Raw genomic sequence first — 24,393 nt, 5'->3', positions numbered from 1 at the left:
TGCAGATGGATTCTTTACCAACAGAGCCACAAGGGAAGTCCCTCCTTAATTTCTTCAAGTTTAGTTTTCTCACCTGCAAAACAGGGTTAATGGCAGCATACTCCTTATAAGATTGACATGATGTTAAAATAAGATGCATAGAAAATGTTTAGCACAGTAAATTTAGCTTAAAAAAAGGAAGGCCAGCCCCACCAGAAGGGCTAAAATTAAAAGAGCAGACATCAAGCGCTGGCCAAGGATGTGGAGCAAAGGGACTCATACTCACTTGCTAGGGGTGGAAAACCATTTAGCAATTATGCTAATTATATGCATGCAACATGACTCAGCAATTCCGATCTGAGATACATACAGAGGAATGTGTGTGCATGGGCACTAAAAGATTTGTAAAATAATCTCCAGAGAAACCCTCATCATAATCCACCCAAAACAGGAAACAACCCAAATGTCCAGCAGCATCAGAATGAATTCCTGAATTCATGCATTTTAGGATATTTGTGCAGTGTGGAATACTATACAGGAGTGAAAAAGAATTAACACCTGCTCCTCATAGCAACATAGACAAATCTCACAGACATAATGTTGATGGAAAGAAACTGACCACAAAAGAGGTACATACAGCATGTTTATTTTCACAGGACATCCTAAAACAGCTGACTCGTCTACGGTAGAGGTCAGAGATGTGCCCTTGGTGATTAGAAGTGAGGCTCAAGGAGTTCTAGGGGGCTGGTTCTGTTCTGTTTCTTTATTGGGTATAGTTGCACAGGTGTGTTGACCTTGTGAGAATTCATTAAGCTGTACACTTATGATTTGTGCACCTGTTTGTATAAATGTTATACTTCAATAAAAAGTGTTGTTGTTGTTTTAGTTGATAAGTTGCGTCTGACTCTTTTGTGACCCCATCAACTGTAGCCGACCAGGCTCCCCTGTCCATGGGATTTCCCAGGCAGGAATACTGGAGTGGGCTGCCATTTCCTTCTCCAGGGGATCTTCCCGACTCAGGGATCAAACCCAAGTCTCCTGCATTGGCAGGCAGATTCTTTCCACTGAGCCACCAGGGAAGCCCCAATAAAAAGTATATACAAAGATAAAAAAGACAAATGAATTGAGCTACTTGCATCACATCAATAAATCTGAATACATTTTTTTTTTGCACGAAGTCCATATTATGAAAAGATCTGGGTTGTATGATTCATAGAAATTGTAAAAGTACCTAAGACTGCAGTTTGTTTAAGCATACATACCCAGGTCACATGGGGCTTCTCAGGTGGCGCTGGTGGTAAAGAACCCACCTGCCAATGCAGGAGACAGAAAAGATTCGGGTTGGATCCCTGGGTTGGGAGGATTCCTGGGGGAGGGAATGGCAACCCACTCCAATATTCTTGCCTGGAGCATCCCAGGGACAGAGGAGCCTGGTGGGCTATAGTCCATAGGGTTGTAAAGAGTCGGACACAACTGAAGCAACTTAGCACACACACACACGCATGCACCCAGGTCACACAAATAACAGACATGCAAGGGGTGATAAACCCAAAATGCAGAAGAGAAGTTCCATTGTAGGGGGAGAGACGGGCCTCAGGTATACATAAGGAACTTCAATATTTATTTATTTATCTGGCTGTGCCGGGTCTTAGTTGCAGCATGCAGGATGTTCCATCTTCCTTGCAAGGTGCATGCGGGATCTTTAGTTGAGGCATTTGAACTTCCTAGGCATGTCATGTGGGATCTGGTTCCCTAACCAAGGATCGAACCTGGGCCCCCTGCATTGGGAGCACGGAGTCTTAGCCACTGGATCACCAAGGAAGTCTCTGAAGCTACATGATTCCTATCAGGGGTGTTCATTTTATTATTCTGTAACTTTATACTTTTCTGATTGCCTGGCATATCTAAAAGTACTCCTCAGCATTAAAACACAAAAAGAAAAATGAGAAGAGGAGAAATTTGGTCTTATTTGTCTTTGTCTTTCTGGTGCCAATCTAGTGCCTGGCACTCAGCAAATGTTTAGTGAATGAAAGATCTCTTGACCAGGAAAAGCGCTGGAGCCAGAGTTGAATGTCAGGTTTCCCCACACCAAATCCCAAGACCAGGGCACACCAGACACACTGCTTTCCCACCCCCTACCCCAGCCCACCCCCTGCCAATCAGGGGAGGCTGGGAAGGAACAGAAATAACAGAGGCCCCAGCCTCACTCAGCACTCTCAGATCTGAGCTGAATTACAGAATTACTGAATTACCGGGTACAGAGAAGGAACAAAATGACTTCATCAATTGGAACTCTACAAATTGAGAATCTGGTGGCCTAAATTTCTACAAGTCATACTGCCAACGTCGTTTAATAACCTGCTGTTTATCCAAAACCTTTTAAGATGTGTCTACAGGATTGCTCGATTCTTTTTTTTTTTTTTTTCTTTTAGATCATGTGTTCTCTCCATGGAACAGAAAAAGGGGGCTTTCTAAGGCAAGGTTTGATAACAGGATTGTGGGATATAGCTGACGAGTGCAAGAGAATAAACAAACAGCCTTCAGCACATGAATTCTTTGTCTGTGAAGAGACGCCACTAATTGCAGATGTGTTTTATCTGTTTGTGAGGCTCTGTGTGGGGTGCAGCCTCTGAGAACAGTACTTCTCACCACTCCAAACCCACCGAAGCGTGCCCAGTCCTGAGAGGGGCTTCTAGGAGTGCAAACAAGGGGCTGCCTCTGCCGCCATCAGCAGAGTTTCAGCGGGTGGTTTCACAGAATTTCATCAGCGTGGTTTTTAAGGAAGAGAAATATGTCCTACCTACTCTGGTGGAAGGCTGATTATTCACTCACCTCCACAGTGAACCGTTTTTGAGGAGTTGTGAGTGACACTGGCGGTGGCTGGAGCTGGGAGAAGCCTGTCTGGGCATCCATCACATTATCACACAACTGTCTGCACAGCAGAAGTGCACCCCACCCCATGCCCACTGACACGCCTGCCAGCAAGGTGTCTGCTTGGCGGCATGGATGAAGATGGGGGAAGCCAGGCTGTACTTGATGGGGGAAAAAAATGACCGTTCTCGAGGACTCTCATTCAGACTATCCTCTTGCCACCAGCATCCTTCACCAAGGTAGACTGCGATCCATTAACCATTACTAATTCACTCATTTGCCAATTTTTTTTCTTTGTTTCTAAGAATTTTTTTTTAAGTTTTATATATATATATTTTTTAATACTGTTTATTTATATGGCTGTGAAGTATCTTTAGTTCCGGCATGTGGAATCTACGTCCCTGACCTGTGATCAGACTCAAGCCCCCTGCTTTAAGATCATAAAGTCTAAGCCACTGGACCACCAGGAAAGTCCCCCATTTACCAATTTAAATTCAATAGGAAGTTCCCTGGTGGGTAAGCGTTATGATTTTGGGCTTTAACTGCTACAGCCCGGGTTCAATCCCTGGTCAGGGAATTGAGATCTCAAAGACCTGTGGCACGGACTAGATAAATACATTTAATAAAATCCCCACTTGCGCCAGCCACTGTGTTAGATGCTGGGGTGACAAAGATGACTAAGAGGGTCGCTACCCTTAGGGTCTCAGAACGAAGCTAACACCTCATTGTGCATGCGTACTTAGTCATGTTCAACTCTGCAACCCGTGGAATGTAGTCTGCCAGGCTCCTCTGTTCATGGGATTCTCCAGGCAAGAATACTCAAGTGGGTTGCCATGCCTACCTCCGGGGGATCCTTCTGACCCAGGGATTGAACTCAAGTTTCCTGTGTCTCCTTGCATTGGTTGGTGGATTCTTTACCATTAAGCCACCAGGGAAGCCCAACATCTCTTTGTGAGTCCATGTAATTAGGGCAGTGCTACAGGGAAATATCACTCCAGTATTCTTGTCTGGAGAATTCCATAGACAGAGGCAGGCTTCAGTTCATAGGGTAGCAAAGAATTGGACACGACTGAGCAACAAACACACATACATACACACACTCAGGGAAATATGGAAGTGAGGTCTCCAGGAGGGCGGGGCTGGCTGCTCGTCTACCTCCCCAAGCTCCTTCCTCTAAGCCTTTGCCCTGCTGTTCTCTCTGACAGTGATGCCCTTTCCTACCCCCACCTGACTGCAAACCTCCAATCCCCCTGCAAGATTCAGCTCCAGATGATAAGCCCTAAAAGCAGGTGGGTGGTTCATCTTGGAGGATGCCATCAGGGAGGAAAACCCTGGGGACTGTTTGTAACGTTTTATTTCCTAAGGAGGAAGTTCATTCTATCATCCTATATGCCTTTCTGTGTCTGAAATATTTCATGGGAATGTATTTTCAAAAGAGAGTCAGTTCGAGCTACACTGCCACCTTGATCCCCACCCCCTGCTATGTTTCCTTGTCAAGAATCAAGCTCAAAAATCCCTTACTGCCAGTCAAAAGCAAAGTCATGTTTCTAAAGATGTGTGGAAATGACTGTCATCAGTCTAGGACCCTGGTTCCCTTTAGGGTGTGGGATGCAATTAGGGAACGATTGCTGCTGGGGCTTCAACAATAACAGCAATACTGCTATTTCTTTAACTGGGTGATGAGGTGTTTGTTTTATGTCTAAAATATGATATAATAAATTGAATATTTAAAAAAGCAACTGTATCCAGAGTGAGAGGAACAGAAAGGAAGAAGAAAGGGAGGAGATTTAGAGGCATTCAATTCCCACCAGGGAAGAGGTACTTCCCCGGTGGTCCAGTGGCTAAGACTGCGTTCCCAATGCAGAGTTGGGAACTAGATCCCGCATGCTGTGGGCCTGGCGAAAAAAAAGAGCAGGGCTTCCCTGGTGGTTTAGTGGTGAAGAGTCAGACTGCCAGTGCAGGACAGACAGGTTAGATCCCTGGTCCAGGAAGATCCCACATGCCTTGAAGCAACTAAGCCCATGCACCACAATCAGTCTGTGCTCCAGAGCCTGGGAGCCACAAGTACTGAGCCCACGTGCCCCAACTACTGAAGGCCTTCTGCCCTACAACCGGTGCTCTGCAGCAAGAGAAGCCACCACAATGAGAAGCCCGCACACCTCAACTAGAGAGCAGTCCCCAGTCTCTGCAACTAGAGAAAAGCCCATGCAGCAATGAAGACCCAGCACAGCCAAAAAAATAAAAATAAAAAGAAGAGCAAAGAGGTGATTTGCCCTCTGCTAGGTGTGGAGGGCACATTGAGTTATCAGGTTTGACCTGATAGCAGAGGGTAGAGAAAAAGGCATAAGGCTGTGTCTTCCTGTAGTAAGCCATGTGGTGGTGGCTGAGGGCATGGATGCTGGAAATGGATCATCTGGGTTCAAGTCCTAGTGCAACCTCTTACCAGCCCATGACATTGGGAAACTTCAGTTTTCTCATCCTGAAAAATGCCCGAGGGGATCAAGTGTGTGATGTAGTGTGTGATGCTCACACTAGTTGGAATCTAGCAAGTGCTGTGTGGTGTAGCATGTGATGCTCAAACTGGTTGGAATCTAGTGCATGCTGGATATTGTTATTACTTGGGTTACCACTGCTTAATCACCCTGAGCAAGTCACTCCAAAACTCAGTTTCCCCATCTGTGAAATGGGAACCTCATCATATCACCCAAATAAACTCATGAATGAGAGTGCTCTGAACACACCATTGTGGTTCATCAACAAGAGGTAGTAGTAGATAAGAAGCTATAGGTTGGGACATCCCTCGTGGTCCAGTGGTTGACAGTCCATCTTCCAGGGCAGGGGATGCGGGTTCAATCTCTGGTTGGGGAACTAAGATCTCACATGCTGCAGGGCAGCTAACCCTGTGTGCCACAAACCACAGAGCCCAAGAGCTGTGAAACCCACACACTGCACCTACAGAGAAGCCCACGCACTGTGACAGAGATTCCACATGCTGCAAATAAGACTTGATGTAGCCAAAAAGTAAATGAATATTTAAAGGGGAAAAAAAGCTATAGGTCAAAATAAAGAACACATGAGAAGGTAAGTGCCGTGAGGGCAGGGGCTGTGTCCATCTAGCTCACTGTGCTATGCCCAATGCCTGGCACGGTGCCCAGCACAGCATAGAAACCCACCATTACGGACTAACTTGAGTCCCGCCAAAAAAAAGACACGCTGAGGGACTTCCTTGGTGGTCCAGTGGTTAAGAATCTGCCTTTCAATGCAAGGGGACACGAGTTCTATCCCTGGTCAGGAGCTAAGATCCCACATGCTGAGGAGCAACGAAGGCCATGCTGGAGACCGAAGAAGATTTTGCATGACATAATGAAGATCACATGTACCACAATAGCCAAAATAAGTAAATATTAAAAAATAAAGTAAAAGGAAGTAAATCTTACAAGAGAGAGAGAGATGCTGAAGTCCTAACCCCTAATATCTCAAAATGTAACCTTATTTGGAAATAGGGCTTTTTTTCTTGGCTGTGGTAGGTCTTCACTGCTGCACGGGCTTTTCTCTAGCTGCAGTGAGCAGGCACCACTCTCCACTTGCGGTGCACGGGCTTCTCACTGCAGTGGCTTCTCTTGTCGGGGAGCATGGGCTCTAGGTGCGCAAGCTTCAGTGGTTGCGTCTCCTGGGATCTGGAGCACAGGCTCAGTAGTTGTGGTGCACGGGCTTAGTTGCTCCGTGGCATGTGGGATCTTTCCAGATCAGGGATCAAATCAGTGTTTCCTGCATTGGCAGGCAGATTCTTTACCACTGAGCCACCAGGGAAGTCCGGAAATAGGGTCTTTACAAAGGTAATCAAACTAAAATGAGGTTATCAGAGTGGGTTCTCATCAACAAGACTTATAAAAGGGTGCACTTGGACACTGAGACAGGCACACAGAGGGAAGATGGAGAATTGGACAGACGTACCTACAAGCCATGAGAGCTAAGTTTCCAACTCTTTAAGACTCTATGGACCGCCAGAACCTAAGAAGAGTCAAGAAAGGTTTCTAATCCTACAGATTTCAGAGGGAGCCTGGCCTGCCCATACCTTGATTGCAGACCACCACTAGCCTCCAGAGCTATAAGACATTACAGTCTAGCCACCCAGTTCATGGTACTTTGTTATGGCGGCCCTAGAAGACGAAGGCACCCAGCAAACATCTGTTGGATCAACAAATGGTGCTTCTAGTGAGACAGGACATCTCTTCATCAACAGAGGAGGAGGCATGTGTGCAGACAGGTGATGGGGAAGGTGCCTCTCCTCTTCTGCCGTGGGTGGGGAGGAGCAGTGGAGAGTACAAGAAGCACAGACTCTTCATCTCTGCACAGGAGAAGCCCACCTGGCCCAAATAAACCTCCCTACCCAGCCTCCACATGGCCTCCTCCCCCTCCCTCTGCTCCAGGAAAGCCAGAAAAAAAGAGGGCAGGAGATAATCAATAAGGCACTAAAAAAGGAAGCAAGGAGAGCATTTGATCCTGAAACTCCCTGCAGACTCATACACAACACCTGCTCACAGACAGATATCAGTAGCAGGAGGTCTATGTAACCCCCAGCCCGGAGCTCCCACCCCACCCTGGCCCAGATGGGCAGAAGCATCATCACACACAAACCGCAGGGGGTTGTGTTGCTGTGAATGTGAGGCAATGGTTCTTTGCCAGGTAGAATTTTCAGAATCTGATGGCTGGAGGCCCCTCAGCATACTTTCTGGTCTCACTTTCTGCCTTTCCTCATGAGCCCTGGCACATCCCATGATGGAGGCTGCAAGTCTCTGGAACAGTTTGACCCCACCCACCTCGGCTGATCAGTGGACATTCCTTCTTCTGCCCATCCCCAGGTCTGCCCCTCAAGGCTGCCCCGAACACCCTGATTCACTGTTTGGCGTCTGCAGATTAGAGGTCATGCTATCTTGGAGTCCTCCTAGGCATGTGGGCAGGTGACAAGCACCCACATGCCTAACCAAGATGAGCTGGGCAGAGAGGATATTCAGAGTTCTTAGAACTCTGGTTCTCAGCTCTCTTGCTGAACCTATGCAACCCCCTTGAAAGCCTTAAAAGCTCCAGTGCCTAGGAGTTCCCTGGTGGTCCAGTGGCTAAGATGCTGTGCTTCCACTGCAAGGGACACAGCTTCCATCGCTGATTGGGGAACTAATATCCTGCATGCCACACATCATGGCCAAAATAAAAAAATTAATTAATTTTTAAAAACTTTCCAATGCCTGTGGCTCAGTGGTAAAGAATCTGCCTGCCAATGTAGGAGACTCAGATTCAATCCCTGGGTCAGGAAGCACCCCTGGAAAAGGAAATGGCAACCCATTCCAGTATTCTTGCTTGGGAAATCCCATGGACAGAGGAGACTGGTGGGCTACAGTCCATGGGGTTACAAAGAGTCGGACATGACTTAGGGACTAAATGGTAACAAATGGCTGGGCTGCACCCCAGAGGAACGAAATCAGAAATTCCAGGGGTGGCACCAAGTCGTCGGAACTCTAAATATCTTTCCCAGGTGATTCCAACGGGCCGTCAGTTGAGAAGCAATAATTTATTGGACAAAGGAGTTCTGTAAGGAGAGGGAACCTGGGGTCCAGCTGGATGGAAACCAGCAGGGGAGCAATCTTATCAAAAGGCTTCTAGAAAAGAAGAATGGTAGTTGCCAGGGGCAGAGGGAGAAGGGATTATTGTTTAATGGGTAGAGTCTCAGCTTGGGAAGTTGAAAAGGAAAATGTTCTGGAGATGGATGGTGGAGGTGGCTGCATAACAATGCAAATGTACTTAATGCCACTGAACTGTACACTTAAAAATGGTTAAAGACTATAAGAGAGGGTCACAGGTTTAGAAAGATATTTAATTCAGCCTGAAGATAGGATATTAAATTAGGTAATGTCTAGAACTCTCTCACATGCTTGCTTCCTTCCACAATACCTGTATCTGTGCCTATATTTGCATATCTATCTATATCTTTATATACAGATATTCAATACATAAAGATATGCTTTGGGGAGAGGATCCGAACATACTGCTCTTTTAAAAACTATATCATTAATTTCTTTGGCTGCATCGGGTCTTAGTTGTGGCACAAGGAATCTTCCTTGTGGTGCATTAGCCCACGGACTCTAGAGCAGGAGGGATCAGTAGTGTCAGCCTACAGGGAGGATAACCAAGTGTGGCATATGGTATCTTAACTCCTTGACCAGAGGTTGAACCCACGTTCCCTGCATTGGAAGGTGGATTCTTAACCACCGGACCACCAGGGAAGTCCTCAGACATGCTGCTTTTGAATGTACTCTAGAAAAAAATTTAAATCTAAGAATTTCCAATACTTTGGCCACCTGATGCGAAGAGCTGACTCATTAGAAAAGACCCCGATGCTGGGAAAAACTGAAGCCAGGAGGAGATGGGGATGACAGAGGATGAGATGGTTGAATGGCATCACTGACTCAATGGACATGAGTTTGAGCAAGCTCCAGGAGATGGTGAAGGAGAGGCAAGCGTGGCGTGCTGCAGTCCATGGGGTCACAAAGAGTCAGACAAGACTGAGTGACTGAACAACAACAAAGAAAATCCAGGAATCTTCATTGAAAGAAGGGTAAGGAGAGAGAATAGAGCTATCAGATAGTAAAGATATTAAGTAGCAGTCAGATTTTTTTTTAACATGACTGGTTTATCAACAAGTGAATTAGTGGAAGAGAAAATTCACACATGCATTTGTAAAGGTATTTGATGACAAAGAATTTCGAATTGTGATGAAAAGAATTTTTCAATAGTGTGAAGATGTGGGGAATTCATCTGGTGGGAGAGGAGGGAGTTAAAAATAAGGCCTCCAGCATCTGAAACCTGGGGTGGGAGTGGGGAGAGACAACTGAGGAGGGGAAGCTGAGGGGGCCCTGGGAATGGGGTGAGTCCACAAACACAGCTGATGTGGCTTACAAGTGAGGACAGTTGGACTAGGGGCCCAGAGGGAAAGATCTGTTTATCAAAGGCCCCAAGAGGGAAATGGTTGAGGCTGGGACAGAGAAGCGGAGGAAGGGAGGTCTAGCGAGGGAGGACGGAGGGGCCGACAGTAAGAAAAGAAGGCAGCCAGCCGAGCACCCACCGGGTTTGGTTCTGGGCATGGCTGTGAGAGAGCTTTCAGCTTCCCCGTGTCCTCACTCAATGATAAAGGAGCCTGATGGCTGACTGGGCCTCTGTGGGCCTAAGGAGCACCCCACAGAGGGCGCTAGAAGGATCAAGAGACAGGACAGGGACTTCTCTGGTGGTCCAGTGGTTAAGACTCCAGGCTCCCAATGCAGGGGGCCCAGGGTTCAGTCCCTGGTCAACCAACTAGATCCTCTGTGCCAATAAGGATCCCGCAGGCTGCCACTGGGACCCAGTGCAGCCAAATGTTTAAAAGAAAAAAAAAAGAGAGACAGACAGACAGAACAGATAAAATGCCCCAAACGATGGGCTGTGGCCGAGTCCAGCCCTGGACACCTTCACAGTGTCTCCTCACAGCTTTGTCTCCTTGGGAACTTCCTCTTCGAGCCACTGGACTCGGTTAGGGACAGAGCAGGGGAGGGGGCCCTACCTGGTCATCCTGAGGAAGGAGACAGCAGGCATCCAGAGGGCTGATCTGGGCGTTTCCATCTTGGAAGGGTTCCTGGGGTGGGGGGGAATCTCTCTGGCAGGTGGTCTCTGGAATGTCCAGGCCCACAGGCAGCCAGGACACAGCGGCCAACTGGGGAACCAGCTGCTCAGTCTGGCCCCTGCCAGGCCAGCCCTGTGCAGTCCCTTCGCTCCCCTAGACCCACAAGCTCCTTTCTCTTTGAGGGGGCAGGGATGGAGGTTCAACCAGGGAGAAATAGGTGAACTGAGCCCCGTGGAAGGCAACAATCATATCTCCCTCATTCGGGGAGACAGGAAAGAGGCTTCTCACACCCACCTGTCTTAAAGACTTGGGGTCCAGGCAACCCCTTGGTCCTTACAGGAGCTGTCATCCTAGGGAGGCCAGTGGAGGACAAAGATGAGGCAAGTGGGGAGAGAGGAACTCCCAAGAACCACCTTGGTTTATGTGGTTTAGTGGCTAAGTCTAGCAGGCTGCCGTCTATCGGGTCGCACAGAGTCGGACACGACTGAAGCGACTTAGCAGCAGCAGCAGCAGCATGTCTGACTCTTGGTGATACCATGGACTGTAGCCTGCCAGGCTCCTTTGTCCATGGGATTTCCCAGGCAAGAATACTGAAGTAGGTTGCCATTTCCTCCTCCAGGGGATCTTTCCCACCCAGGGACCGAATCAGGGTCTCCTGCATTGCAGGTGGATTTTTTTTTACCAAGAATTTACCAAGAATCACCTTGGACTGGAGCTATTCACTTCAGGATTACACAGTGTTCCAGAATGTAGTAAAATTTGTAGCTGCTTCCATTTAAGAGCACCTCCCACACAGCTGGCATTTCGCTAAGCCCTTAACTTACTTTATCTCTTTGAAGACAGGAGGACACTGTGGTCAAGAGTTCCAGAACACAATCAGACTGAACCAGCTGCCACTCCAGTGCAGCAGGAGTTATGTGGCCTTGGGCAAGTTTCTCAACCTCTCAGAGCTGAAGTTTCCTCATCTCATGCCTCTGACCCCAAACTGCGGTATTACACCGTCCCCTGGGGCCATCTTCACTGCCTGGGCCTGGCAGGAAGGAGCCAAGAGGATCAAAGAGGAATATTTTTCAGGTCAGGCTCCACAATCCCAGACAGAAGCCTCCAGACAAGGGTATGATCTGAAGGCTGAGGATACTAGACTGGCCTGAAGTCCCCCAGGCCGGTGAACAGGGGAGGGGAGGCCCCTGAATTAGGAGCAGAACTGGGATCTATCACAGACCTCGGGGGGTTTCCCAGGTGGCTCAGTGGTAAAGAATCTGCCTGCCAATGCAGGACACAAGGCGATGTGGGTTCAGTCCCTGGTTCAGGACGATCCCCTGGAGGAGGAAATGGCAACCCACGCCAGTATTCTTGCCTGGATTTTCCAGGGACAGAGGAGCCTGGCGGGCTGCAGTCCATGGGGTCACAAAGAGTCGGACATGACTGAGCATGCACACACAGGCCTCGAGACTCCTGGCCCAGTGCTCCCTCGACCATAGGCCCTCAGAGAATCCGCTTTTGACGTACAGACCCCAGGTGACTAGGTTTTTCCTCTTTTCTCTACCCCAGAATACCCAGAATAAGTAAATCCATAGAGTCAGAAGGCAGATAGGTGGTTGCCCGGGCTGGAGAATGGCGGGAATGGGTATGGGGCTTCCTTTGGGGCTGATGATGTTTGGAACTATTGTAGATGGAGCTGGCAGTTGTATACATTGGGAAGGTACTAAGTGCCACTGAATTGTTCTCTTTAAAATGGTTGATTCTATGTTAGGTGAATTTCACCTCAATTAAAAATAAGGGTGTCTGGGCTTCCCTGGTGGTCCAGTGGTTGAGAATCCATCTGCCAATGCAGGGGAAACGGGTTTGACCCCTGCTCGGGGAAGATTCCACATGCCCAGGGGCAACTAAGCCCGTGCACCACAACTGTCGAGCCCATACACCTAGTGCCCACACTCTGCAACAAGAGAAGCCACCACAGTGAGAAGTCTACGCACCACAACTGGCAAGTAGCCCCATTCGCTGCAACTAACAAAAGCCCTCGAGACACATCGAAGACCCGTTGCAACTAAAATAAAATAATTAATTTTTTAAAAAGGGTGCCTGGGGAATTCAGCAGTGGTCCAGTGGTTAGGACTCTGCACTTTCACTGCTAAGGGTGCGGGTTCGATCCCTGGTCAGGGGACTAAGATCCCGCAAGCCACTAAGGCGCAGGCAATAAATAAATACAATAAATTTAAAAACCATAAGGGTTGCTACAGGTAAGAGATTACAGGAAGAGCAGGCAAGTGTCAAGGCAGGAAGGTGAAGGAGGGCCTGAGCTGTGAGGGAGGGAGAAGGATGTTGGAGAGTTACAGAAACAGGGACATTGGCGGGGTGGTGGTGGGGGAGGCTTTCCTAGGCTGCCAGGGAGGTGGTCTGGAGAATGTAGTTGGTTGAGGAAGCAGAGCTGGATCCTGTAAACTTGGGAGCCACTGCCCTTTAGAGGACGGAGGGAGAACCAGGAGAGGGAGTCGGGCAGGCGCTTTGAGCGTTTGCTTCCTCTCAGACTTTAGACTGGAAGCTCCTGGGGGTGGGGGCAGGGACCTCATTTTCGCTGTTTTTAATTTTCTGAGCAGAACGTCATCAAGGTAGGCAATTCCTTTAGAAACCCTGACACCAATGGAATGAAATCAAACACGTTAAGCAACAGGAAGATCACCCACCGCCCACCCACACCCTCACGGGGGAAGTGAGGCTGGCACTGGGCTGAGTGCGGGAGCCACCTCCGAGCAGCAGGGGGGCTCCCAAGACTTCCCAGGGCCAAGAGGCTACCCCTCACCCCTTGCAGGTCCCAGAGCCCTCAGAGGGCAGCACCCACCGAGGGTCTGGGATGGGGGAAGGGGCTGGCTGAGCACCTTGGGCTCCTTTGTCAGACCCAGGAAGGAGAGTGGGGGCAGCTACAGGAAGCAGGGGGGTGAGGAGCTCCCTCCGGAATCTATCCCCCCACTTCCCTCCCCTCCAGCTTTGCACAGCTCCTGCACATGCTCAGTGTGCCCTTGAATTGGGTTGGCTGGGGGAGGGCATTGACTGGCACCCCCACTTAAAGGGCCAGTGCCATCCTTGCCTGTGCCCAATGGGGCAATGGGGCAATGGGACCTGGCCACCCTCTTCACTCACACTGAACAACTTCATCTTGACCCCCATTCCCCTTTCCTGGCAAGCTCCTCCTGCCCTGTCACCTCTTATTCCCTGACCCCACCGCAGGTAGGGACTGTCCATTGGACACAAGGGTGTCCACCTTAGGTGGGGAAGAGAGAAGGCTCCCAGACTAGGGGTATGCAGTCTCTCCTGGGAACTATCTGCCCCTCTGGGCCTCCATCCCCCAACCCAGGAGACAGAGAAGGTCCTGGAAAGCAAATGAGCTGGAGGGAATGAGGCCCTGGGCATCTGCTCTGGAAAGGCCTGGAGAGGAGAGAGGAGTGTCCAGGCCCAGCTTGCCCAGCAAACAGGGTGATGGGGGCTGTAACCTGGAGCTTCCTCACCGAAGTGGGCTCCTGGGAGAGGGAAAAGCAGGGAGGCAAAAAGAAACCACAGCACAGAGCTGGCTCCGCCCAGTGCTGAGGGTTAGGGGCACTGAGGTCAGGGACCCCATGGGGGTAGGGAGCGATACTGACTCTTCACCGATCCTTCTCAGCCCCTCCTGACACTCTCCCAGCTCACACCCTTCTCTTTTTTTTTCTGTTTTCTTGCCCAATCCTGGGCCCCACTAGCCTTGGAAAAATTACCCCACCTCGGTGTGACCCTGACCCAGAGCCCTTCAACCATTGTGTATGTGTGTGCTGGCATTATGGCAGCTTTTCGGTCTCCAGGCTCCTCAGCTCCCTGGCCGAGAAAGGCCAAAATCTTCACCTGTCCCCTCCCCCATGTGCAACTCCTGCCTGCTCAGGGACACACCCCCAGCACCCTCTCCCTCGACACTGCTCCCACACCCCTCCCCCTACACTCTCAAGTCCTCTGGAATCTTCTCTCCCCTCCTAGTTACTTTTACACACACACACTCACACACACAGAGGCCTCCCGGTGGGTAAACAACTCTGTCCTGGCCCTGGCCCTCCCCTTTCCCTCTGGCTCCATGCTGAGGAATGCAGCCGCTGGGAGGCTGCCTGCGCCCTGCCCAGGGGCCTTCAGGCCCTTGGCTAGCGCCCCCCAGGGGAAGGCCAGCCTAGGACCAGCTTTCCTGGAACCCAAAGTGGCTTCCTCTCTGAGCCTAGGGCTTTCCGTCTGCAAAGTGGAAACGATCATTCCCCCAGCCTTTTCCTGACAGAGCTGTCTGGGCTCAGAGGGGAGAGGGCTAAGACTCAGCCAGGGCTGGGGTCGGGGGAGACCCCAAAGATGGGAGATTCTGCCCTCATAAAAACCCATCCCTTCCTAGAATCTGTTCTGGCCTTGCTTCTGGTAGAAGACGCTGGTGAGGCCTGGGTGTGGCAGGGTAGAAATGAAAGTTATCCTGGCAACACAAGGGGTTTGTCAACATTTCCATCCCAGCAGCTCCCAGGCCTGAGCCCTTCTCTCCCTCAACGTGGCCTGTCAAGATGAGTTTTCCTGAAACGGAGGTTAGGCTGGGCCAGCCAGGCTTCCACCACTCCCTGAGCACGGTGGCAGAGCCAACACACGCTGGTTGACTAACTTCCCCTCCACCACCGCAGCCTGACACTCTGCAGCCACAAGAACAAGAGACAAGATGCCTGGGGAAGGGTGGGTCTGAGTGTGAGGGGGCGTGTGAACTCGATTCAGAGCCCATACTGCTGGTGTGTTGGTGGCATATCCGGGCTGACTCAGCTCTCCATTAGACAGACAGGTGAGGGGCTCACCTCCGAGGGAATTAACCACACAGGTGATTAAGCTAAAGGAGCAGGGATGCACAGGTGCACAGCAGGCCTCCAGCTCTTCTAAGGATCAATCCCCTGTCCCACCAGCCTTGGGGTTATTTTCCATCAGGAGAAAATCTCCCTTGAGCGTTTACATGTAAAGTGCCCTTCTCGGAGGTCAGAGGTCAAACCTGACAACTCACCTCCTGCTGAGAGACTGGAGGGGGGGCATTTAGGGAGACTGTTAAGGACAAGGAGACACAAGGTCCCCAGACCTTGTCTAGCCCAGCCCTCTACACTGTGGAGAGAATAGGGAAAACACAGGGAGCCTGGGAATAAACCCTGAAGAAACCCCTGGCCTTGAGCCCAGGCCTTTCTCCTCCAGGGAAACTCCCAGTTCCTCAAGGCAATCTGGCATCTTAAGTCTGGCTCTGGCTGAACCTGGTGGTTCCCTCCCTCCTCTGCCTTCCCCTCTCTAAAACCTTCAGAGCAGTTGATGGCTCCTGGATACATGGAGCAGATTTCAGGCAACCAAGACACGGAGAAGCCCCCAGGGCAGGGGTCTCCCAGGCTTGAGGCAGCCCCAGGCCTCTCTGGGAAGAATGGGCTTTGATTCTGTCTCACAGCAGCCCTAGTGAAACCAATGCTAGTCACTCCCATGTGATTTCACCAAAATCATTTAATTCCTTTGTGAAAAGTAACATGACATCCAAGAACAAATTGTGGACATGACAAGGTAGAAGCCTGAGCCTGTATTGGCTGTTCTCAGGGAGAGCAGGGAGACTGAGACCTGTCTCCTTAAGACTCAGCTGGCCTGAGGGTACACTCCTTGAGTCAGCCTGGCTGGGGCAGGGGGCACCCCTAGCTGCCTGGCTGCCCACCACGGCGGCCACCTTCTCGGTTCCACATCTCATTCTCCTGCCGAAGTCGCTGGTTCTCCGTCCGGAGCCTCTCTACCTCGGCAGCCAGTTCCTCCACTTGGTAACAGGGGCGCCAGTTGGTGCATCCCCGCAGCTGCCGCAGCCTCCTCATCTCCTCCTCAGCTTGGGACAGCCGCCTCTCCAGATCCAGGTAGTCTCGCACCAGTTCCTCCTTGCTGCGGCCCTGCAGGCTCTCAGTGTGATACCGCTCGTAGGCCTCGGAGAAATCCTTCTGCTGGAACTCCCCACGAGCACGGCCCTGCCCGTCACTGTCCCCGGCCTCACTCTCCCCGCTGGAGCCTGGGTGGGAGGCCCCCTGGGGCACATCCAGGTTGGGCTCCTCGGGGTCTCGGTCATTCATCAGGAACTGGGTGGTGTTGTAGGGTGCTACAGGCTGGCCTTTGGCGAACATCTCCTCTCGGACCCGGGAGGCCCGCTGGCTCTGCCTCTCGTCCCGCTGTTGCTTTTCAGCCCAGCTGAGCTCCAAGTAGGGCCGCCAGTGCCTCTTGCGCTTTGAGGGCCGCCGGCGGTGTTTCTTCCGGGCCAGCATGGCCTCTGCGGAACAAGCCCCTAGGCTCTGGGTGCGGGGACTCCTACCATTCCAGCCCAGGCCACCGCCGGCCCCAGGACGGTCTTCCTCCTCTGAGTGGCTCTCCATCCGAGGGGTCAGGGGCTGGGAACCTCCAGGGTCATGAGGCTCAGGGGATGTTCGGGGGCTCCCACAAGTGCCAGAGATCTGAAGAGAGAGGACAAAGGAGGAAGGATCACAGACGGCCTCTCCCCAGTGGTGGAATCCTTCTCTGTTCACCTAGCCTGAATCCAACCTGCACACACCCAGCTCGCTTGGTCCCTCTCTAGCCTCACACCTTCTACAACCATCTATCAGTTTATGGGCTTACCTGTCTACTGTCTGTCCTCTAACCCTCCCCCAAGCAAACCCATGCTTGGGTTTGGGGAGACCCAGAATCTTGCCTGCATATCTCACTCTGTAATGTCAATACCTGCAACAGTATCTGGCATAGAGTAAACATTCAATAAATACTCTGAAACGGGATGGAAAGTTGCTCATGATGTATTTGCTTGATCAGAAGCCCAAACAGCACTTGCTCTTCCCTCTTTAGAAAGCTTCTCTTACATGGATGGGCCCAGAAATTATTATACTGAGTGAAGTAAGTTAGAGAAATATCATGACACCCCTTAAATGTGCAATCTAGAAAGAAATGATACTAGTGAACTCACCTAGAAAACAGAAACAGACTCACAGACTTAGAAAAAGAAATTTTGGTTGCTGTGGGAAGGATAGTAGGGAGGGATAGTTAGGAGTTTGGAAGGGACATGTATACACAGCTATATTTAAAATGGACAACCAATAAGGACCTACTGTCCAGCACACAGAATTCTGCTCAATGTTATGTGGCAGCTTGGATGCTAGGGGAATTTGGGGGAGAATGGATACATGGATACGAATGCCTTGTGTGTGCTTAGTCGCTCAGTTATGCCCAACTCTCTGTGACCCCATGGACTGTAGCCCGCCAGACTCCTCTGTCCATAGGAGTTTTCAGGCAAGAATACTACAGTGGGTTGCCATTTCTTTCTCCAGATTTTCCCGATCCAAGGATCGAACCCATGCCTCCTGTGTCTCCTGCACTGCAGGTGGGTTCTTTACCACTGAAGTCCAGGTGACGCAAGTGGTTAAAAAAAAGCTGCCTGCCAATGCAGGAGGCATAAGAGACGTAGGTTCTATCCCTGGGTCAGGAAGATCCTCTGGAGGAGGGCATGGTCACCCAATCTAGTATTCTTGCCTGAAAAATCCCATGGATGGAGGAGCCACAGCATCACAAACAGTTGAAGACAACGGAAGTGACTTAGCACAGCACACACACATGTATCGCCGAGTCCCTTTGCTATTCACCCGAAACTATCACAATAGTTAATCAGCTATATTCCAAAACAAAATAATTTTTTTAAGAAGAAAATGAAAACTTACCTTTCAGGCAAAGCTAGTTTCCTGGCAAATGCCCTGTACTATCCCACAGAACCCCCTTTTAGAAAGGCCCCAAGCTTAGCGCTTTGCTTAATCTCTGCTGTCACTGTCTTGAACTTCTTAGGAATTTTGAATTAGAAGCCCCACAATCTATGTGGCCAATCCCGCTTCCAGCTATCTGCATAGCTGATTCTTTTTCGTCCCTTAAGGTTTAGTTCCAATGTTAGCTCTTCAGAGGCCCTCCCTGACCATCCTATCTATGTGGCCCCCTCCTCCCCTTCCTAGTGATTCCCTGATATGTGACAGTTAGTGTCCCACTTAGCATTAGCACATTACTATTTACCATCTTTCTCTCCCCTAGAAGAATGGGTCCTATCTGTTTGGTTCATCACTGTGTCGCTATGCATGGCTCAAGGTGAGTGTTCAATAAATACATATTTAATGACATAAGCCCAGAAGGGGGTGGGGGGACCCAAAAGATATCAGAACATGAGACTCTCTTTTCTGTCACTCCAGGGTGAACGGAGTGTATTTATTCCAGGCAGAAGTTGGAGGGCCAGGAAAGCACTAGGGAGAGGAAGGGCCAATCTCCAGTCTGTAGCCCTGAGAATTCTAGAACTTATCTAAGAGGTGGAAAGGATTCTGTCAAGAGTGTGTGTGTTCATGGCATCTGTTTATCTCTGTCGGGGTGAGGGTGGGAGTACTGAGTGTGGGGGGGAGGGGAATGAATTGCTAGAAGTTTGTGGTTTGGGGAATTCTAATAATAACTACTAGCATTAGAACAGTGTTTTATAATGTTTAACACATTATACGTTGTGTTCAGGGATATCTGAGCATGGGTCTATTCAAGCATAGGGTTTGTCCTGGGAGGTGGACACGGTCCTATAAGAGCTGGAGGAGTGTTAACATGCATTTGGGAGACCCCAAAGTCCTCTTCATAATTTGGGATGGGGTATTTTGGGGGGGTGTGTGTATGTTGTTGGTTGTGTTGTATTATTACTTTACCTGCAGAGAGAGTATCAATGACAGGCTGTGTCTCCACCAGTGTCTTGGGCAAACTGAGAGCTTCTGCTCCATCCAGGAAGAGGCAAGGCCACTGGGAAGTCTGAGCTGCGGGGCTTACTTGCGTGTGCACAGTCATCCACCCATTCCCAGCCCTTAGCAAATGTCCTGCAGGAGCTTACCCCCACCCAAGCCAGCCCTGCCCTCAGCCCCACATGCCGCCTCCCTCCTAAAGGCCTGTCCCTCTACCACCATTACCACTACTGCAGGTAAGCTGTGTGATCTGGATGACTCATTTGCCCTCTCTGAACCTGACATGCCATGTACTCCAAGTTAAATAAATCCAGAAAATATACTGGAGGTAGCTAGGTATGGAGGGTCAGAGGGTAAGCATTCCCTCCTTACCTATAGGTAGCTGAGGACTAGGGGAAAAGAATGGGCAAGGTGGGAGCGGTGAGACAGCACACAGGTTGGGAGGCTTTGGGCTCCTGCTGTTGATCAGAAGGTGATGTTCTCTGAGGGCCTGATACAATCTGACTCTCCCCTCTCTCCTGGGTGATTTTCTACCCCCGAAACCCAACCTAAATTACAAACCAATGGCTCAAACTCTTCTCCCTGCTTCAGACTTGGTTCTCAGCCTAGACAAAAATGCAAGGCAGGGTTCTGTTGTTTAAGGCCCTAAGCTTAAATCCTAGGTCTTCTGCTTGCTGGCTGCATGATTCTAGAAAAGGCACTTCAGGGGACTTCCCTCACAGTTCATGCTTCCACTGCAGGAGGTGGGGGTTTGATCCCTGGATTCCTGGTAGGGGAACTAAGATAGGAAAAGGCTGCCTGGCCCGGGCAAGAGGAGGGGAGGTGTGGAAGTAGGTAAGCATTGACAGAAAAGCATTTTTTGAGATAGCATCTGGCATGTTTCTCAGTGCACAGTAGGACTCATTTAAAAAATACTGGTTTCCCAAATCCACCACCACATCTGAGACAAGAAGCCACAATCCCAGTTGGCAGGATCCACCTTCAGGGCACTAAGGTGGTTGGGAGAATGGGGCTTACCTTGGCCTCCTCCAGGGCAGCTGGTGGTGGTTGGTTTGGAGAAGCCACCTTCTTCTGTTCCCAATCTTTCATCAGAGGCCTTTAACTAGTGACACCTGCTTTAAATAACACAAACTTAAGTCCAGAAGGAGAATTTTCAGGAGGATTCTGGCTGCCCAGCAAATTTTTACCAAGGCAGAGGCAACCATTTTGTAGCATCAGACCTACATACCCTCATTTTCAAATAAAGGGCAGGAAGGCTGCCTCCACCCTGGTTTTCACACCTCCAAGCAGGGAGGGGGTCAAATGGGGATCAGGGAACCATCTTTCCAGCCCTGTTCCTCAGGTCCCAGGCCAGGGCTTACATCTTATTCTTCTGAAAGTCACCGAGGCCAAAGCAAGCAGCTAGGCAGCTACAGAGGAGAACCAAAGAGGGGGAAAAGACAGCCTGGGGAGGCAAATATACAGCAATGATCTGGAGAGGCAGGGAGTGGAGTGGGTCAGTGGCTCTGACAAGCCTGAGGAGGAGTCCTTTCCCCACTGCCTCCAGAGGCCCCCATCTTGACTGCAACCCCCCACCTCCATTCTGCGCTGGGCTCCAGAAGTCAACGCCCCAAGAGACACGACTGAGACCTGGGCCCAGCCTGGGACTGAGGCCCTTTCATCTACAGGGTTTGGCCGGCTTCCCTCCTCCTTCTCAATGGCAAACAGAAGAAAGGGGCAGTGATGTCTTCGCGCTATAGACAGCTGGGAGGGAAAGCCAACTGGGATAAGGATGGATTCCTTGGAAAAGGGGAAATGATCCGGGAAGGAGATTTTGCAAAGGCAGAACTGACCTATTTGCTGTCAGGGGCTATGCACAGGACTACGTCTGTGTGTCTTTCTGTGCGACCGCCTGTCTGTGCAATTCCAACGCCTCAACCCTACCCACTACTGCAGCTCTGGTGAAGCCGCTCAGGCACTGAGCTTGGGGGGAGGAGGGGAGGAGGGGAGGAGGCCCTTCCCGGGGGCCCCCTCCCCCCACGGCCCCGCCCGGCAGCGCGGTCCCTGCTGGGGGTTGTAGTTCTTCTACCTGGGGAAGCAGGATCAAGAGCCTGTCACGTCAACAAGCACACAGAAAACTCAAAACCCATCTACCCTTTCGCGAGCGGCATCCCGCGCTCATCGATGTCTCCTTTGATTGGTCCATTCACCTGTCAATATTCTTCCGTTCGTCAACGATTAGCTGTGCGGAAGCACAATCAGACCCGCCTTCCCTACCTCAATTAAAGAGTTCATTGATGGCGTTAATCTTTACTGGGCAGAAAATAGATCCGGCTGAAGGGGGAGGGGCTTGGGCGCGGAGGTATCCTCGGCCCTAGAGGCAGGCGACGAGAAGGATCGGTGGCCGCCGCCGCCATTTTGGGCTGGGAGGAGGCAGCGGAGGGACTCGCTGCGCAGTGAGAGCACCCCATGGGGGGTGGTCCGGGCGCGGGGAGAGGCCGGGCCGAGTGGGCTGCCTGAAGTGGCGGCGCCGGGAGACGGCGGGGAGTGGGACCGGGGGCCGAGGGGGTGCAGGTTTGAGTCTCTCCGGCCGGGCCCGGTCCTCAAACCGTCCCGGCAGCCCCGCAACCTCGCCTCTCACAGAGGGCGGGGTTCTTGGGTAATTACCCCAAATTTCCCGAGGCCCCAACTGGGGAGAGACCGGGTGAAACGACTACCCTTTGCTCCTACCACGGGGGCTCTGATCCTGAGGCCGAACTCCGCTAAGTTCTTTCCCCCACCCCCATGCGGCCTGGGTATGGCGGCGAGGCCCGGCGGAGCGGGACCCCCACTTCGATGGGCATGGTGGGGGTGACGCCACATTCCAAAGACTGGCGCCGCGGGGGCGGGTGGAGGTTGCAGCTCCGGCCGCGCGTCCCTTTGGCGTGGCAGTCAGCTGGAGGCTCCAAGTCCGGAGAGCCAGGCGCACCCATCATCTCCCTCCATGCACCAAGGCCACCCCGCGGCCAGGGCTGTGAAAAGGAACAGCCTTCCTCCTACCGTAGCAACCACTAATTGTCCCCAGGGACCAGCTAGTTCGCGGCACGTGCAAATCTCTGAGCGCTCTTGCCCTTGAGATTCCTTCTGTCCAGCCCCGATTCTCAGAACGACCTGACCTCGCACGTCGCCAGCCGCTTTGGGAAACTCCAAAAGTGTGCTGTTCTCTTGAAAGTTTACACCAAAGCGGGGTGGGGTTTTGCCCTTTGCAAAGTTGGGACACAAAGTAACTTGGGAGTCGCCACTGTTCTGGGAATAAAAGTGGAGTGGCCCATTTCGGTTGCTTCAGGAACATCTGTTTGCATTTTGAAATCTGAGCCATAACTTTTACCAAAACCTTTGGAGAAAAGGCCGCCCTCCTAAAGGAAAAAAAGAACTAATTCCAATGTAATCTTTTTAAGACTACAGATTCTTTCCAATTTAAAGAACTTTTCTCCCACAAAGGAAGCAAAATGGGGGAGTATTTTGCCACTAATGCATTGTTAGTGGGGAGCCTCCGTTTTGAAATTCCAAGTAATTGAAAGTCACTTCTATGGATCCCAGATGACCCCCAAAATAGAAATTGCAGTTTTGAGCTACTTCATATGTGTGGTGTTTGAGGGAGTAGGGGAAACCTGCTTTGAAAAAAAAATAAAACCACCTTTTATTACAGTTGTAGCAGCAGCTTAAGGACTGAAGATTGATGTGAAATTTTTTTCTTGAATTGCAGATGAAACAATTTTGTTTCTTACTGCTTGAAATCTAAATTCAGAAAGATTCATAGTTCAGGGGTTGCTTAATGTTGTTGCTAAAAAGTCAGGGAAAATTATGCCCAGGTAAAGTAGAGATAGTGACTGGGTAGTGAACTTTTATCTTTGAGAGTATCTTGTGGTGCAGCTCATGGCTGATCATGGTCAAATCGTTCCTAAGTATTTGGCCTTCATAGCAAAGTTTTTTCAGAGCTGAAGTCCTGTTTCTCCTATTAGTAATTTTTTAAGTTGTAAGAGTGACAACTCCAGAGCTTTAATTATGTTCTGTTTGTCCCTGGGATGTTCTTAGAGAAAGTCTTAGAATTGGATTGCCAAAACATACGATCACCTTGGATACATTATTAATCTAAAATATGAGCCACTTATCCTAAATAAAGATTTAGTACACTTGATTCATGCTGTAGGTTGACTTGGCCTACCTCATATTCACTTTACACTCTTCAGATCAAGAGAAGATACCAGTTTGGAAAAGCTGACACTTAAGTTGGTGGGAGTTAAACAGTTCTAGCTGAAAGGGGCTTTAAAGCTTATCTTTGTGGTTCAGTTGTCAAGAATGTAATGATGGGGGATCTCAGACTTGTGATTCATCCTCCGTTGTGAAGTATTCTAGTTAAACATTTGGAAGCTACTAAGGAGAGTACTCTGCCAGTTGCAGAAATTTTACTCATAAAGTGGAAAGCTTATTGTCTTTTGAGGATGACCCATATGCTTTTCCATTCCTCGATAAGAAAAGTTGGGAATAAAATCAGTTTGTTATTGGTCCCTTGGTTACCTACTGAACGAAACACAGGACTGGAAGTTAGGAACTCCAAGTTCTGTTTCTGTGTGTGCTACCACAGACTTGGTTCACTTGGCCAGGAGCCAAGCCCTGAAGATGAGGCCAAACTGGTCATTTTGTTGCTGAGTCTATTGTTTGTCTAATGTTCAACCAGACCTTCAACTTCCTTCTCAGCTCTCCTGTTTGAGATGAGTTGCTTTGTGGTTTATGACAAATTGGACAAACTTTATATGCCTCAGTTTCTTAATTTGAAATTGATATCAATGCAGCCTCAGTCATAAATACCTTGAATAACTACTCTAGTGGCTGTGTAAACATTTACTTGTTTAATAACTTAGTTATTTGGGAACCTTAGAACTTCTGCTTCAAAGGTTATTTGGAGCATTTGGGAGGCCTGCTTTCCCAAAGTGTGGCCTTGGTTGCCATGTTCCATCCAAGTAGTTTGAGCAAGGGTCAGTCTCTCAGGGTACCAAGCAGTTGTAACCTCAAGTCCTGAACGGCTTACATTCACCTAATGGCCAGCTCCTGGGACTATTGGCTGTGTGTAAACAGGATTCATTGACAGGAGTGATTCTTTGCAGCAGC

The 24,393-nt window shown here is 50.1% G+C and overlaps 1 protein-coding gene and 1 long non-coding RNA gene across 11 annotated transcripts; one reads left to right on the top strand and one right to left on the bottom strand.

Moving 5' to 3' along the window:
- Window positions 1–15,988: 15,988 nt before the first annotated feature.
- Window positions 15,989–22,452, bottom strand: HEXIM2 (HEXIM P-TEFb complex subunit 2). Of its 10 annotated transcripts, none has more exons than XM_070773647.1 (3): window positions 21,976–22,452; window positions 20,284–20,381; window positions 15,989–16,983 (listed from the first exon to the last, which is right to left on the bottom strand). In XM_070773647.1, the coding sequence occupies exons 2-3, from the start codon at window positions 20,353–20,355 to the stop codon at window positions 16,189–16,191; spliced, it is 867 nt and encodes a 288-aa protein (XP_070629748.1). In that variant the 5' UTR covers window positions 20,356–20,381; window positions 21,976–22,452; the 3' UTR covers window positions 15,989–16,188. The 10 variants fall into 10 exon arrangements, with proteins under 10 accessions (XP_070629748.1, XP_070629747.1, XP_019836335.1 ...); XM_070773646.1 differs by having other exon boundaries at window positions 20,284–20,378; XM_019980776.2 differs by having other exon boundaries at window positions 22,285–22,452.
- LOC139177594 (uncharacterized) lies at window positions 18,584–21,036 on the top strand. The gene is made up of 3 exons (XR_011562099.1): window positions 18,584–18,646; window positions 19,277–19,502; window positions 20,934–21,036. It is a non-coding gene; the product is annotated as an uncharacterized lncRNA (long non-coding RNA).
- Window positions 22,453–24,393: the final 1,941 nt, after the last annotated feature.

The sequence above is a fragment of the Bos indicus genome, chromosome 19 (assembly GCF_029378745.1).
Source record: "Bos indicus isolate NIAB-ARS_2022 breed Sahiwal x Tharparkar chromosome 19, NIAB-ARS_B.indTharparkar_mat_pri_1.0, whole genome shotgun sequence".
In the NCBI taxonomy this organism is placed as follows: Eukaryota; Metazoa; Chordata; class Mammalia; order Artiodactyla; family Bovidae; genus Bos; species Bos indicus.
This window is presented reverse-complemented; position numbering and strand designations above follow the sequence as displayed.

Excerpts from the sequence above, each read along its gene's own strand:
- HEXIM2 (XM_070773647.1), bottom strand. The coding sequence starts at position 20,355 with ATGAAAGATTGGGAACAGAAGAAGGTGGCTTCTCCAAACCAACCACCA. Across the intron at positions 16,984-20,283 it reads CTGCCCTGGAGGAGGCCAAG|ATCTCTGGCACTTGTGGGAG; the intron begins GTAAGCCCCATT and ends CTCTCTCTTCAG.